The following is a 16,503-nucleotide window of genomic DNA, read 5'->3' as shown; positions in this document are numbered from 1 at the left end:
AATAATAATCACAGAAATTAATATTAAGTATTATTACTACCTAATTTAAATGATAAATAATGAATAATAGCTTAGTTTTGTAGATGTGTATGTGATAGATAGCTACTTAATACATGCAATAGGTATGTTTAATGCTATTTGAAAATGTGCTATGGTGTCAAACCTAAACATGAGAACTAGCGAACTTAACAGAGACAATAAAAAAACTAATTAAAATATTAATAATAATTACAGTAATTAACATGAAGTAATATTACTACCTTATTTAAATGATAAATAATGAATAATAGCTTAGTTTTGTAGATGTGTATGCGATAGGTACTTAATATATGCAATAGGTATGTTTAATGCCATTTGAAAATGTGCTGTCAAACGCAAACCTGAGAACTAGCGAACTTAACAGAAACAATAAAGAAAATTTAATAAATCACAGCAATAAATATGGAGTGTTATTACTGCCAAATTTAAATGATAAATAATGAATAATAGCTTAGTTTTGTAGCTGTGCATGCGATAGATATCTACTTAATCCAACCGATAGGTAAGTATAATACCAGTTAAAAATGTGCTATAGTGTCAAACCCAAACCTGAGAACTAGCGAACTTAACAGAGACATGACAATGATGAATCTGCGCTGCGGTAAATGAATTAGTGTGCACGCGTGAGTGTTTGGCGGGTGTCCACCTTCTCAGCCAGGGCCTCCTCCAGCGTGCTGAGGGCCGTGTCCGTGTTTGACGTGTCGGCCTGCAGGGATTTGACGCGCTCCTTGAGACTGCTCATCTGCTTCTCCTTATCCTTCAGCTGCTCCTGCAGGTTCTCAATCTGCACCGAGAAACACAGACAGCTTTATGACATGAACGGATCCAGAGCGAGACAGATCTATTAAAGCACAATAAACAACATTTACTCACACTTAAGCTCAGAGTAGGCTAAGTGCATCCATTTTTCATTTGATTTTTCAGCACTACATAATATGCAACGTTAGGAATCGGGGGGAGGGGAGGGATCGGTTGAAAACAATCTAGATTTTTTTTTTCTCCACTGCTGTTTGGCTGGAAATAAATAATGACCTCATTAGGAGCATATTCAGAACTAATTCTCTTCATAAACTTTCCTTATCTGCGAGCGGGCGGCTGGCGTGTGTGCGTGACGCCGCGGCTGATGAATGACATGGGAGAGATGGGCATTTCCACGTTTCGCTCCATTCATCATGTCCCGACAGCTCAATGAAAAGACTGACTGTTCCTGTCCACCGTTTCACATTCAATTAAACGCTGACGGATTTGATAAATAGTTGCCGCTTTTGTTTCTCTTTGCTGCTTTGAAACAACCTGCTGTTGATAGAGCCGCTCTCTGTGAAAACACATCTTATCGGCAGGCCTACGTCGAGTGTTTGGAGTAAACGTTCATGGGCAAAATGAGATGAGGAGGAAAATATAGGGTCTTCAATATGAAAATAATTTAGCTTTTATATATATATATATATATATATATATATATATATATATATATATATATATATATATATATATATATATATATTTTTTTTTTTTTTTTTATTGCACATTTTTACTGCAAAACATGTCAGAAATGTACATAAGACAAGATAAATTAAGAGTAATAAGATAATATCCCTCACTCATACAATTTGAATTTGAATCTTGACCCCTGAGCAGCACAGTGGTGCAGTGGGTAGCACAATCGCCTCACAGCAAGAAGGTTGCTGGTTCGAGCCTGGGCTAGGTAAGTTGGCATTTCTGTGTGGAGCTTGCATGTTCTCTCCGTGTTTGCATGTTTTCACCCTTAGGGTGCTCTGGTTTCCCCCACAAGTCCAAAGACATGCGGTACAGGTGAATTGGGTAAGCTAAAATTGTCCGTAGTGTATGTGTATGATTGAGTATGTAAGGATGTTTTCCAGTGATGGGTTGCAGCAGGAAGGGCATCCGCTGTGTAGAACATATGCTGGATAAGTTGGCGATTCATTCCGCTGTGGCGACCCCAGATTAATAAAGGGACTAAGCCGAAAAGAAAATTGATAAATAAATGAATCTTGACCCCCACATGAAAATGTTGTATATATATATATATATATATATATATATATATATATATATATATATATATATATATATATATATATATATATATATATATATATATATATATATAAAACAATAATAATAACTCAAATTTAACTATAAGTAAATAAAAAACAAGTATAAAACAATAAACAAGGATATAAAATTCTAAATTATTTTACAAAATGGCAGATTACATTTCTTTTGTAATCTCAGTCTAAGAGGCAAGTTTTTAGTTTATTATTAAGTTTTTTTATATAGTTTATTGTAGTGTTAGTTTGGACCCTTAACAAGTGGGAGGCACATATGCCATCTGTTGTAATTCCTACACCGTTCACCTGATTTGGTTGTAAATATCCTCAAATTAAAGCTGACAGTCTGCAGTTTACACAGGCTGTGCTTTAAATCATGTTTGTTTAATTTCAAATTAATTGTGTTAGCGTATAAAGCTAAAAATGTTAGAATTGTGTTGATGTCCCAACATTTATGGACCGAACTGTATTTTGATGAATGTTGGAAATGTGTAACATCCTTAGTCGAAAAACAAATACTATGGGAGTCAATGGTTACAGGTTTACAGCATACTTATAAATATCTCCTTTTGTCTCTTTAATTTTCTTTAGATTTTAAATGCTTGAGTGAGCTGTCCATTTCAGAATTAAGCCCTTCTGAAGGAAACAGGGGTCTAGCTCAGTTCTATAAAAGCATACCTTATAAAGTAGGCAGTGAGTGAGTGTATATAGTGAGTGTATATATTATAAAATAGTTTCTGTAACTGAACTAACCGTGCAGTATTTAAAACAAAATGAATATACCAGAAATCCTTTATTTGGCCCCGTATCATGTCTCCCCGTGTAGTTTGTTTTCATGCAATTACCAGTTTTTAAGTGCCTTAACGATTTAGAAATAAGCAAGAGAAAAGTGTGACAGCGGCGTAATCTGGTTTCCCGACCCGACTGCTGCGAGAGATAAAGCGGTGTCGACTTATGAATTTAATTAAAAGGGCAGAATGTTTTGGCAAAAGCGATTACAAGGATAACAAATGCAAGCAGAAGGAAAAGTGAGAAGAAACTCTATAATGAATTTGCCCCCAAAAAAGTACTTTAATAATAACAAAGTTGAATAATAAAAAGTACTGCAGGGTTTGCTGTTTTAAACAATTTCAGACATGTTTAGACAGATGTTGGGGTTACTCTCAGCAAGTTTGAAGAAAAAGACTTGAACTTTGGGGTGAGGGGTGTTGCTGATTGGTTGAATTTCTGAGAGACTGTGGGAAAACGGGAGAAGTGTGTGCACGTGCATGTCCAATACGCATGCTTAAACATTTCAGGCCCTTCATTAATCACACCTGACAGTTCCACCTGTCCTACAGCACACACACACACACACACATTCAAACGTCACTTCTGTCTCTTCGATATTGTCTGCGGTCGCCCATGAAACCCGCTTGTGTAACACAACCTGATTACGCTCCTCTGCCCCATTACACAACATCCCCAAGAGTCTCAGGTTACACACTACACACACTATTTCGCTCATGAATATTTCATAGTGCTCACATTATGTATGTGCAGAGTCATACGATAACTGCAATTATATTTTGGACAACAATCAGAGCATTGAGGAGAAACCTGCAATCCAGTGTGGGGCTAATGGAGGAAAAATGCCTTCATCTTCCTTGTGGAAGGAAGACAGACTTTCGGATCTAGATTAAGAAGAAGAGGGGCTCATGTCAAGCCAAATGATGATTACGTTCAAATAGGAGCCTATTAAAGGACAGAAAGTGGGACTCTGAAATGGATCCGGAATTCCTGCTAACTACAATTGAGGGAATAGTTTGTACTGCAGATGTACACTATAGGCTTACGGCGGCTTATATCAAGTTTGATTTAATATGATTCAATGCTGAAGATTTCATTACTGTATTGAGATAGGCTGCAAAAAAAAAAAAAATTACCTCAACAGGTTAATTAATAAGAAAATATTAAGTGTATTGCTTCATCTCATATGCATGCTCAGAGTAAACTAATGTTTTAAACAAAACTTAATTGCAAAATAATTTTAAAGAGAAATTTGCATTCAATTTTATTGTACTTTTTATTGTCATCTTTGAGAATTTTACAATAAAGTCTTATTTGTAAATGTTAGTTAATGAATTAAAATCAATAATGATGTCAGCGCAAATTGCCAAGTGGTTAAGTGCAATGACACATAGCACCAAAGGTGCTTACGGCGACCTGAGTTTGATACCCGGCTCGAAGTCATTTGTCAATCCTTCACGTCTCTCGGTCAATTCTCTATACTGTTCTATACATTAAAGGTTAAAAACCTTTATATATATATGATATATATATATATATCACAATAAAAAACAAACATATATAAATACAACAGGGCAAAGATAATAAAAAATAAAAATAAAATTACAAATAAATATATATATATATATATATATATATATATATATATATATATATATATATATATATATATATATATATATATATAATAATATTTGCATCTTTTAACCTAAAATAAATAATCTAATCCTGCAATGTTACTGTTGCGGAAACACACTTTGCGATATCCTCGCTCAAATAATATATTGTGCAGCTCTAATTTGAAAACAAGTTAATTTTACTTACCCTACTGCACTGTAAAAAAATGTAGATGATTAATTAGTCCTGACAGCATATGTTTTAGGTCATTGCAACTTATTAAACTAGGTTAATCGTGATCCAACTGAAGTTTATAAGTTACGCAAGCTGTTTTAAGTCAGTTTAACATGATATAAGTTCAATGGACTTATGAGGTTAATTTAATTTAAGGCAAGCAGGGTTTTTTTTTTTTTTTACATTCTCACTTAATTTTAATGACTTGATTAAAAAAAAAAAAACATTTTTATTAATCTAAAAACTGCTTCTTGATTTGAGATTTCTTTTAATATTTAAACTATAAACAAAACAAAACTGTTAAGCAAGTTCAAAGTCATTTGAATTAACCAAAATATCAATACTGTGCATGTTCATCATTACAGTATATTGAATAACTGAATACCACTGTATGCGTGTAGCTACAAGCACTCTCGAAATCCCCTTTACACAGTTTTACGTTTCATCTGAGAGAGTATGAGCGAACAAAGACAAAACAAAAAGACAAGGAGATCATCCTCCAATCAAAAAGATCCAAACGATGCAGACTTATAAGATTTAGATTCCTACTAACTAAATCGAGGGAAGTAAGTCCTGCAGATGGACACATTCCCAAGATTCGCCTCTGCCTTGTTTCTGGTTTCATCCGAGAGTGTGTCTGTGTATGAGCGGATAAAAGAAGAGACGAGACACAAAAAAAGAGCAGCCTCCCGTCACAGAGATCCAAACGCATGGAGACTTAAAGGGATTTGTGAGTGTGTGTATGTGCGGGCGAGCGAGCAAGAGGGAGGGGGCTGTCTGAATTATTAAAGAGTGTTTTGTTTCACTTAGTGATCCGCTGCTTGTCAGTGTGGTGTGAGCTCTGGAAACAGACAGAGAGGCACACGACACAACAAGACAACACACACACACAGACACACACAAACAGAGAGGGAGAGAAAGAAAAGATTTGAGCGTTTACAGCGGGTTGCATCAGAATTGTATGCAATGTGCAAAGTCGAACAAAACAACATGTCAAACCCACAGAGTGCAGTGACGGGAGGGGAGATCTTTCCTGCAAGATTTTCAGTAGATGGGTATTAAGAAGCGAAAGAGAAGAGAGAAAGTGTGTTTTCTGTGCTCATTAAACGCATCGCTGGAATACTTGATTCTCATTGGTCAAACATTCTGAGGCGCATAATAAGCATGAAAGCAGTTAAGTAAATCTATGAGAGATTCTCTTCCGTGGCACCTAAACTCTTTACCCTCTGATATTCGCAATGCAAAATCAGGGGGTATTTTTAAATCATCACTTAAAAGTTGTTTAGGGTGGCTTTAATTTGACTTTTAGATTTATTATTATTAATATTTTTATTTTATGTTTTTTAAATAATTTTTATCATTGCATTTTTTTTTCTTTTTGCATTATGCTTGTATGTATGTTTTACTGCACATTTTAAATGTCTGTAAAGCGCCTTGAGATGCTACTTTTAAGGGCGCTATATATATATATATATATATATATATATATATATATATATATATATATATATATAAAGTGTATTATGATTATTATTATTATTATTATTATTATTAAATTATTAAAATTATTAAAAACTGAAAAGCGATTTACAAAAAAGTTATATGTCTACTTTTGCTTGTCCTTGAAATTAATTAATTAAAACAGCATAAATGAAAGTGATATACTTTATTATTCATGTAATTAATATTGCTTGCTTAACTGGAATACAGCATTTCCTGTTGTTGATTACGTTCTTGCTACAGCATACCATTAACATTAGAAACTGTGCATGTAATATAAGTAAAATAACCTTAATTCAATCTGAAAATAAGATTATTGTACTTACTTGTCCGATGTGCACTGCTCTCTGGGGATTTGTCAACGTATTATTGTAAATGAGGCCTAAGTGTATATTTTTCGTGATGGGCGCAGGGCAGAGGATCCCAATGTCAGCTCAGCATCGTGATGTCTATCGACCCAAACCAACCCAACAAAATGTAACAATTTGAAAAATGCTAAAAATATAATACAAAAATATAATCTGACACAAATTTAACAATATTTAATTCGATCATTTTGTGTCAGCATTTTTTTTTTTTGCATTATGATAGTTTCTATTTTTAGTTTGACTTTTTATTTAACTCTGATTTAATTTATTTATTTGATCATTTATTTTCCATTTTTAGTATCTCATTTGCATTAGGGTCACGATCTCCCTTTCAGGATTTATTTTGGCGAACCCTGCGTCATTTATGAGAGGTTTGTTGAAAGTGAATGGGGTGGTGTCGAAACACACACGCGCTGTAATGCTCAGTAATGCAAATGAGCGTGAGCAGTTTGGCACCTGAGTGGGTGAAACCTGACAGGTAAGTGGCACGACGCCAGTCTTTGTGTCTGCAAACTCCCACACACAGAAAGAGATTTTCCTTAATTTTTTTTTCCACAATTGTCAAAACTTACATTCCTGCTTTGATCACCATATGTTAAGGGTGGCACGGAACTAGTTGATTAGTTCTAGCACTAGTCGACATGCCAGGTCCGTGTCAACTAGTTATGAATCACATGACTTCAGTCGCACTCCTGTGATACAAACTGACAGGTGGAGGAAAATTCCACTGTGCAACCGCTTGTCATTAGTTTTATATAGCAAATTGCAACAGACACTTTTGGATTTAAGCAAAAGTTCAAGGTGGTCTGAGTTTTACAGGATGCGGTTAAAGCTCTTTAAAGAGCATACATTTAGAAAAGTTAAGTAGTCAAGTGTGTTACTGTTGGATCGCTAGTACACTAAAATCCTTTGCATCTCTAAGAGCACCATAAACCAAAATAAAGAGGGCTACATCATTATTTACTATGATTATTTCACGTAACTAATTACTAATATGATTTGCTTTATTGCAATGTACTTTGAACTGTATTATAATTTAATAACTTTGAACTTTGGAGTCAAATAAATATACTTGAATTAAAAATTGGCATAAAGCTTTTCTATTTTTGCACCAATTTAAAACATTCTGAATCCAAAAGTATTTTACACAGTAATAATGATTATAACAAAGGGTATTATTGCAGGAAGATTTTACAATAAGGTTGTATTAATTAATGTTAGTTGGGAGTGAACCCACAAAACGATGATCCATACAGTTTTTACAGCCTTTATTCATATTTGTTAATGGTTGTTAATGAAAATAAAGTTGTTCATTGATAATTCTTATTAACTCACAGCGAGTTTACTCGTTTGTTATGAATTTATATTTTAATAATGCATTAGTATATGAAATATGATTAATAAATGCTGTACAAGTATTGCTCATTCTTCATTCATATTAGTAAAAACATTAACTAATGAAACCTTACTGATTTTCAAGGGAAACTTACCTTATTATGCTATACTAAAGTACATTTTTAGATTCTTTAATCGCTTTAAAAATGTCATTTTTAAAGTGATTATTAAAGCTTTTCTTTCATAGATTTTTATTTACACTTGCTATAAGTGTTGTACAGCCACTGAAATCTTCCGGCAAACGATTGATGTGACTATTTTCAATTTCATAAGGCCTTTAACAGCATCGATAATGTAGATTTTTATTTAGTTTAACAACAAAACATCTGTAAACAGCGTTATTCCGGCTAGCCTGCTTTACTGAGGTGAAGTTGGTTTTATATTCACATTTTTTAACGACAGCATGTGACACGCTCCCTATGCTACTCTGAATATTCAGTCTGAAACAGCATGTAAGTATGGCTTAGTCATTCATTCATTAATTTTCTTGTCGGCTTAGTCCCTTTATTAATCCGGGGTTGCCACAGTGGAATGAACCGCCAATTTATCCAGCAAGTTTTTACGCAGCGGATGCCCTTCCAGCCGCAACCCATCTCTGGGAAAGTATGGCTTAGTAATAAGTCTAATTCCTGTACGCCACCAGCCAACCAATAAGTATTCAGTAGTAGCTTGAGGACAAAAAGGGAAAATGAGTGACCAGCGGTCCTTGCATGCATTAAATATTGCACATTATGTCAAGTTTTGCTAAATATAATACAGTTTTTCATTCGGCATTGTAGTTTTATAAAATACTGTAAAGTTTTCTACCTGTCAAATGACATGATCTAGTACAGGGGTCGCCAATTTCGTTGCTGTAGGTCCAGTGCCCTGCAGGGTTTAGCTGCAACTTGCTTCAACACACCTGCCTGGGTGTTTCACGTATACCTAGTAAGACTTTGATTAGCTTGTTCAGATGTGTTTGATTAGGGTTGGAGCTAAAATTTGCAGGACACCGGACCTCCAGGAACAAGTTTGATGATCCCTAATCGTTTTATATATATATATATATATATATATATATATATATATATATATATATATATATATATTGTTCTGTCTACTGTGGCGTGGCTTAGGACAGCCGGGGAGGGACTGTGTTTTCAAAGATATTATGCTAACGAATAGCATTTAGGCAGATCAACTACTACACCTTTTTTTTGATGATGTTACCATATTATATATTTTCTACATTTCTAAAATGCTTAGGCTGTACTGTAGAAAACGTCATGCCAATAAAGCAACTTGAACCCGAAGAGAAAGAGAGAGCGAGTGAGAGAGAATGAAAAGGAAGAGCCAATTAATTAGAAACTTCTGTACAACTTCTTTCTCCCAATTAAGTAGAGAGGATCTTTTTCTCTTTCCCCCTCTCTCTCTCTATCAGACTGTTAGGGGCTTAAGACTCTTGCCCTTTTGATGTAGGGTTTATCATTATTTTAACACAAGGCACTTATTAGCATGCGCTCTCCTAAAGCTCTGTTTTCTCTGTCTTTCTCTCGCTCTCTTCTCAGCTGAAGGACGTAACAAACAATGTAAGTGGCTCTTTCTCAGCGAGAAGATCACAACTCAGGCCCGACACGCTCTGTTTAAGAGGCTTTCCTTGTGCTGCTAAGCCTGTTAGCCTCCTCCAACCCCTTAGCCATCGAAAAAAGAGGGGGGGAAAAGCAGACTAGTTTCTGTGTTGCAAACAGTGCTTAAAAGTGAAGTAAATTGGAAGCTCTTCATCCACTGGGGTCAGTGAATGTTTATGGTTTAAACCGAATCCTCAGTGAACGCGCATGGGGAGATTATTTGATGAAATGCTGAAATATGATGCGCTTGATAATACACGGTGAAATGTTGCATGCGCGGTGAGTCATTGTTAATGAAGTAAAACCCAATAGCGCTTGAGTGAAAGCTAAAAATGTAAAGTAAAGTAAACTGCTGTGTGGATTTTAAATCACTGCACAACAGTGCTGACATTTTTGGCTTGTGTACTAGTTATACAAGTGTTTTTAAGACTATGATTTCCATAAGTGATCTGAAAAGTAACTTTGTACTCAGCAAAGTTTCATTTATTGGTAATTTATTTTTTAATTTAATAATGAAATTTAAAATGATTTAAAATGAAATTGCAACACAATAGATCAATACAAATAAATAATAAATAAATAAATAAACAATTTTGTAGAAACCTATAGTAAAAATAATAATAACAACAATAATAATAGGAAGAAGAAAAGAAGAAGAATATTATTAATAAATTATCTTTTTATGTTGACAATATTGTAAAATTGTATACAATTTGAATAATAGTATGCTGTAAATGTCAAATGCTAAATATATCATTATCTTAATCATAATCTATTATTTTAAATAATATAAAGATGAATAATAATAATAAGTAATAATATAAAGATAAATAATAATAATAGTAATAATAATAATAATAATAATAATAATAATAATAATAATAATAATAAGTAATCATATAAAGATTATTATCATTGTTATTATTATTATTATTATTATTATTATTATTATTATTATTATTATTATTAATAATAATATTATTATTATTATTATTATTATTATTATTATTATTATTATTGTTGTTGTTAATAATAATAATCATTTATTCATTTTCCTTCAGCTCAGTCACTTTATTCCTCAAGGGTTACCACAGCGGAATGAACCACCAATAATATAATATAAAATAATATAAATAATAATAAGTATTCATCTTTATAATATTAATCATTATATATTTTATTATTATTATATTATTTGTATTATAATTATTATTAGTAGTATTATTATTGTTATTATTAATAATAATGATTTGAAGATTTATTCAAATTAATTAATAATTATTATTATAACACTAATAATAACAACAATTTCTTATTAAATGAATCACCAATAATAATAAAATTTATATTTATTATTATTAGTGTTAATATTTATTTTATTATTCTTTATATTATTATTATTATGAATATTAATAATTATTATTATTAGTAGTAGTAGTAGTAGTAGCAGCAGTAGTAGTAGTAGTAGTAGTATTAATATCAGTAATAACAACAACAACAACAACAATAATAATAATAAAAATATATAAAAATAATAATAATTATTATTATAATAATAATAATGATAATAATAATAACTTACAGTAAACACTACCAAGAAATATATATTTGTTGGCTATGCTAAAGTTCATAAGGTTCATGATAGCATCTTAATCAAAGAGTTTTGCAAGAACTCAAATGTTCTGGATTCCCAAAGTTTGCTGACAAATGTCTTGACAAACAGTCAATAGTGTGTGTTTATTACATCTGGAGGCAGCGAAACTCCAACCACAAAGTCAACAAACTGTTTAAATGTCTTCAGTGTCGTCTGCAGAACAGAACTGCGCTGTAATTTAAACATTTTGATTCAAAATAAGATGCAATATGTTGATAGTATAAAGCTTATTTCTTTCATAATTGCAACCCTAAAACTGACTTTAACAGATGAAAATCTAACAGACATGAAAAGTTAATGGTAAAATGTACATTTCGGAAGGGAGAAAAAGTTCTGCCCATGTTCCTCCATAAGACGAAGCATCTCTGACGACCCTCTCATGCCAAACAGAGCTGCTCTCCATCAAGACGCTCGGCTAGAGTTTACATACTTGAGTGAGTTCTGCTGAACTGTGTCTTGTATTCCACCCTCCTCGCATTAACAAATGTTATTTTCTGCAGCCATGTCCTGCCGTGAACTTGCGAAAGAATTCCCATCCAAACCGCTGTTTTCAATATTTCGTTCGGCCGCTTCCACTGCGGATCTGTCTGCCACCTTATCTGACGCTAGCAAATTAAATCATCGTTATTTTCCAGCCTGTTAAAGGGTAAGTGTTCGGTTAAACACAAAACATTGAGTATAAACAAAGAGGGGAAAAGCGTGGCCTGAATCTCTGGGCTGCCGCTGGACGAGGTGTTTTGCTCGAATGGTGAGCTTCTCGCTTGAACCGCTGGGAAAACAATTACAAAGCCAAACAGCTTTTGAAACGGTGAAAAAATTAAATAAAAACGATGTTCAGACATTAAAGGAGAGCGCAGGAAAAAAAGCCATCCTCTGAGAACGAATGCATACTTCACAGGACGTTGTGTATCTATTCATTCACTCTCTAATACACACAGACACACGCACAGTCTAGGAAAGACTGCAAATATGTAACCGTGATATGTGTTGTTTGAAAAACTAAACGGTGTCGCTTTTTTAGGGGCTCATATTCTACACTTCTGAAGCGTTTTGTTTTTCCCTAAAGTCTGCTTGCGAAGGCTTCTAAGATTAAAAAACACACATTTACATTATGCTTTCCACTCTGGAGTACGCAAATCAGCTCTGCTTTGTTTGGCTAACATGAACGCTGTAAAAAATGATGGGTTCCATGCTAATCCTTTACATTCTCCCAACACAAATAGATTAAGTTAGCTTAATTGTTGTAACAAATTTAAGTGAATTGAACATAAAATTATTAAGTTGTCCAAAACAAAACTCAAGAATTGTGTTTATTCAGCTAATTTTTTTAGTCTACAGAAGTAATTCTTATCATGTGGGCGGTGTTATGCTCACCAGCAATCGAGCGGCTGCAGATCGCTGGTACACAAACAGTTCACTAAAGAAGTAAATCCGCCAGTTTATGGACTACAAGTTCCAGTCATGCACCGCTCTCACGCACCTGTTCCTTATTCCATTGATTTTACACATTCACGGCTGGGAGCTGCTCATGAACTGATTACATATATACACTATATACTACATACACGTATACACTATATACACTATATACACAGCACACACACACACATCTTAGCGGAGTCTTGTTTATGTCATTGTGAACACTACAACGTGTTTCCCTTGCCTTGTTTGTTTGTTTGTTTGTTTATGTTGTCTGCTCCCTGCCTGTACTGGCAATTCGCCTGGTTAATGATCATGATTGAGTGAGTGTGTGAATTCAACGGAATGAGAAACACGTGCGTAAGAGCGGTGCATGACTGGAACTTGTAGTCCATATACATGGCAGATTTGTAGTTCTGTAGACGCTCGATCGCTGGTGATCATAACAGACGGATTTATTTTAATGAGATTATTGCTGTGATACCAAAATTATGATTATTTTTATTATTAAAAATAAATAATCTATTATTTATTTGTGTTCATGTTATAATATGCAAATCACACAAACTCTCTAAATTATTGTTTTGACTCATCACTTTTTTATAGTGCATCATTTTAAATGCAGATACGCTCGTTTATGATTGGCTAATATCTTAAGCAGGACACTACTTTTATTCAGGATGGATCGGTGTTCTAAATTATGAATATGCATTATTATGCTAATGTGGGTGGTCTTATTTTGGTAAGCTTATCTGTGAGATACCAAACATTTTCTAAGATCTGCTTGCAATGTTAGTGACTCTTAAAATATAAATAATAAAATACACATTTACAGTATATTTTCTACTCTAGAGAATGCAGCTCCCTTATTTTGGTGAGCTTATCATTGAATTACCAAAATTACTAATAAAGTTTCCCAAAGTCTGCTTGCAATGTTGGTGAATGCGTCTATTTTTATGATGTGGGTGGATTTATGTTAATGGGATTATTGTTGTGATACCGAATTTGGGATTATTTGAAAACAACAACCATATTTATGTTTATTTATATTATGTAATATAATCTCACTAATGATTTTTTAGGGCATCATTTTAAATGCAGATATGCTTGTTTATGATTGGCTAATATTTTAAGCAAGGCACATTTTTTTTCAAGGTAGATCAATGTTCTGATTAATGAATATGCATTATTATGCTAATGTGGGTGGTCTTATTTTGATATTATTGAGATACTAAAATCAAACTTTTAAAACAGCAAAACAGGTGTTTATTTAGTTGTATTTTAGACTTTTAAACTGAAGCTACTTTATGCATTTTTTTACATGTAAATAAGCTCTGCTTTAATTAGCTAACATCCTCAAATCTTATAAAGGAGGGTCAATGTCTAAATAATGAATATGTATTAGTATGCAAATATGAAGTTCTGCTACTGAGCTGATGGTTCTGATGCCACGATTATTTTTGGAATGACTTGCTTTTTATCTGATTTAATAAACAGTCTGGGTGAACTGAGGAAGTTTAGTCTTAAACATTAAAACATCTAGATTTCAGATGTAAACACCTCAGTTTAAAAAAAGCAATGTTATTTCCAGTGATATGTCATGGTTTCTACCATGTCAAATGATACGCATGTGCCAGTTTTCCCCCATTTAATATAATCCACCTCGTTTTCTCAGGTTTGACCTGTGTGTTGAATGGTGTCCTGTTGAGCAGCCCCATGCATACCTTCATAGCGCTGTCTCAATGTGTTATGACCATTAGGAACAGCTCTGGGGCAATACAGAACGACTCAGGCACCATAATGGAAACTAAATGTTTCTCTTTCTGTGGCTTGGGAGAGCACTTGGCTTCAAAAAAAAGTTCATTGTGCCCCCGATGACTCTGAGAGGCTTTCAGACTCAAACTGTGCAGAGAAGCAAAGCCGTCGAGCCGAAAATAAAAAACAGAGAACAAAAATAGCAGAAATGATTATGGGAAAGATCACATAATGATAAGAAAGTGTCAGATCTTTATATATATGAGACATTTTTAAATAAAATCTGGGCTTTTTCCCAAAACAGCAAGTACGCAAGAACTGTTCTATCTCTATAACCTGTTTATAAGTAATATAAACTGAGCTTTCTTTTAACACTATTTACCTTAATAAAACATGGAAGTATACAAAACAAAACGTCTAATTTAGACATGCATTGCGAATATAACATTATTTGTGACTCTAGACCACAAAACCACGAAGAAGTGTTTGTTGCATGGGTATGTTTTTGAGAATAGCCCAAAATACACTGATTAAAATAATTGATTTATCTTTTATGCCAAAAATGATAATAATACTAACTAAAGACCATGTTCCATGAAGACATTTTGTCAATGTTATACGGCAAATATATCAACATTTAATTTTCAATTAGAAATGTGCATTACTTAGGACTTTGGACAACTCTAAAGATGATTTTCTTAGTATTTAGATTTATTTTGAACCCTTAGTTCAAATAGTTAGGATCTCAACTAAAACTTAACCAAATATTGTCCTATCATAACCAAAAATACAACAACGGAAAGCTTATTATTGGTCCAGGATCAGATTTATGAAAGAAAAAGCAAAAACAAAAATAAAATTAAATTAAATAAAATATTAAAAATAATGGAAATAAAATAATAAAAAAATTCAATGATATTAAAAAAATTATAAAATGTAAAATAAAATTAAATAAAAAATTGAAAAAATAAAAACCAAAAAATATAAATAAAATTGAATAAAAACTAAAAAACAGAATAAAAAAAATAAAACTTGTAAAAAAAATACAAGTTAAATAAAATGAAAAATAAAATAATATAAAAAAATTATTATATAAAATTGAAAATTTTAATTAAATAAAAGATTTAAGAAAATAAAAAATATATAAATAAAATATTATTTTAAAATAGAACAAAATAAAAAATAATAAAATAAAATATAATATAAAAAAATTATGTAAAATAAAAAAAATAAAACAAAATAAAATAAATAAAAAAATAATATATAAAATAAAATAATAAAAACTACAATAAAATAAAATAAAAATCCTCAATGTATTTTTTAGGGGGAACATATTTACAACCTTAAAAGGTCCTTCACTACTACAAAGATAATCAATCAACAGCTGGTGCCTGTAAACTAGGAACATAACTCAAAAGAGTACGACTATTACGCATTCGAGCAAACATACTTCAGTCCTACTTTATAGCAAATGATCCATGTGCTATTTTGGGGAGAAACTTAGTCGTAAAATAACATATGACCCAAGTTACAGCGATCTTAGGAGCATGATTTGCAACATTATCCCTGGAATGTCCATTAGAGAGATGCACAACTTCCTGTTTTCCCAATAAAGGTGAGCTCACGGTGGGTTTTGTGCACTCAGACTATCCCCGAGTCAAGATTAATGAGGCCGCGGATGGAGCGCTTGTTTGCACAGCCTGTGATCTCAGCGCTGAAGAACTGAAACTGATAGTCGGATGTAAGCATTGCCTCATGGGAGGACTGATCGGGTCACCACTGAAACAAACTCACAAGAGCACAAGCTGCAAAACACTATCTTTGATAGTTTAGATGTGCGTGCTGGTTTTCTGCCAAAATGTGCTTATTGTGAATTGAAGTTCAAAGCTGCACCCTAAATATTGGACGATGAAAAGTGATGTCGGCGGCGATGGTGAAAACTGTGTGCATCAGACGTGCATTGGAGGTAAGGAGCAAACAGCTGTTGCATGGATATGAAAGATGCAGAACAGACGTGTATGAAGCTTGGCGCCCGCTGTTAGCCTGAGGTTAAC

The 16,503-nt window shown here is 33.0% G+C and overlaps 1 protein-coding gene across 8 annotated transcripts in view; it reads right to left on the bottom strand.

Moving 5' to 3' along the window:
• erc1b (ELKS/RAB6-interacting/CAST family member 1b) overlaps window positions 1-16,503 on the bottom strand; it is a 307,170-nt gene that overhangs the window by 229,051 nt on the left and 61,616 nt on the right. For all 8 annotated transcript variants that reach the window (XR_015942247.1, XR_015942248.1, XR_015942250.1 and 5 more), the window contains one exon: window positions 686-823. Coding sequence is in view for 4 of the 8 variants with exons in the window: in XM_088649956.1 (XP_088506082.1) it covers window positions 686-823 (138 nt within the window). In the remaining 4 variants the exon portion in view is untranslated. The remainder of the gene's footprint in view (window positions 1-685; window positions 824-16,503) is intronic.

Source organism: Danio rerio, chromosome 4 (assembly GCF_052040795.2).
Source record: "Danio rerio strain M-AB ecotype USA chromosome 4, GRCz13ab, whole genome shotgun sequence".
Lineage (NCBI taxonomy): Eukaryota > Metazoa > Chordata > Actinopteri > Cypriniformes > Danionidae > Danio > Danio rerio.
Note: the sequence above shows the minus strand (reverse complement) of the source record. Positions and strands in the feature narration are given on the sequence as shown.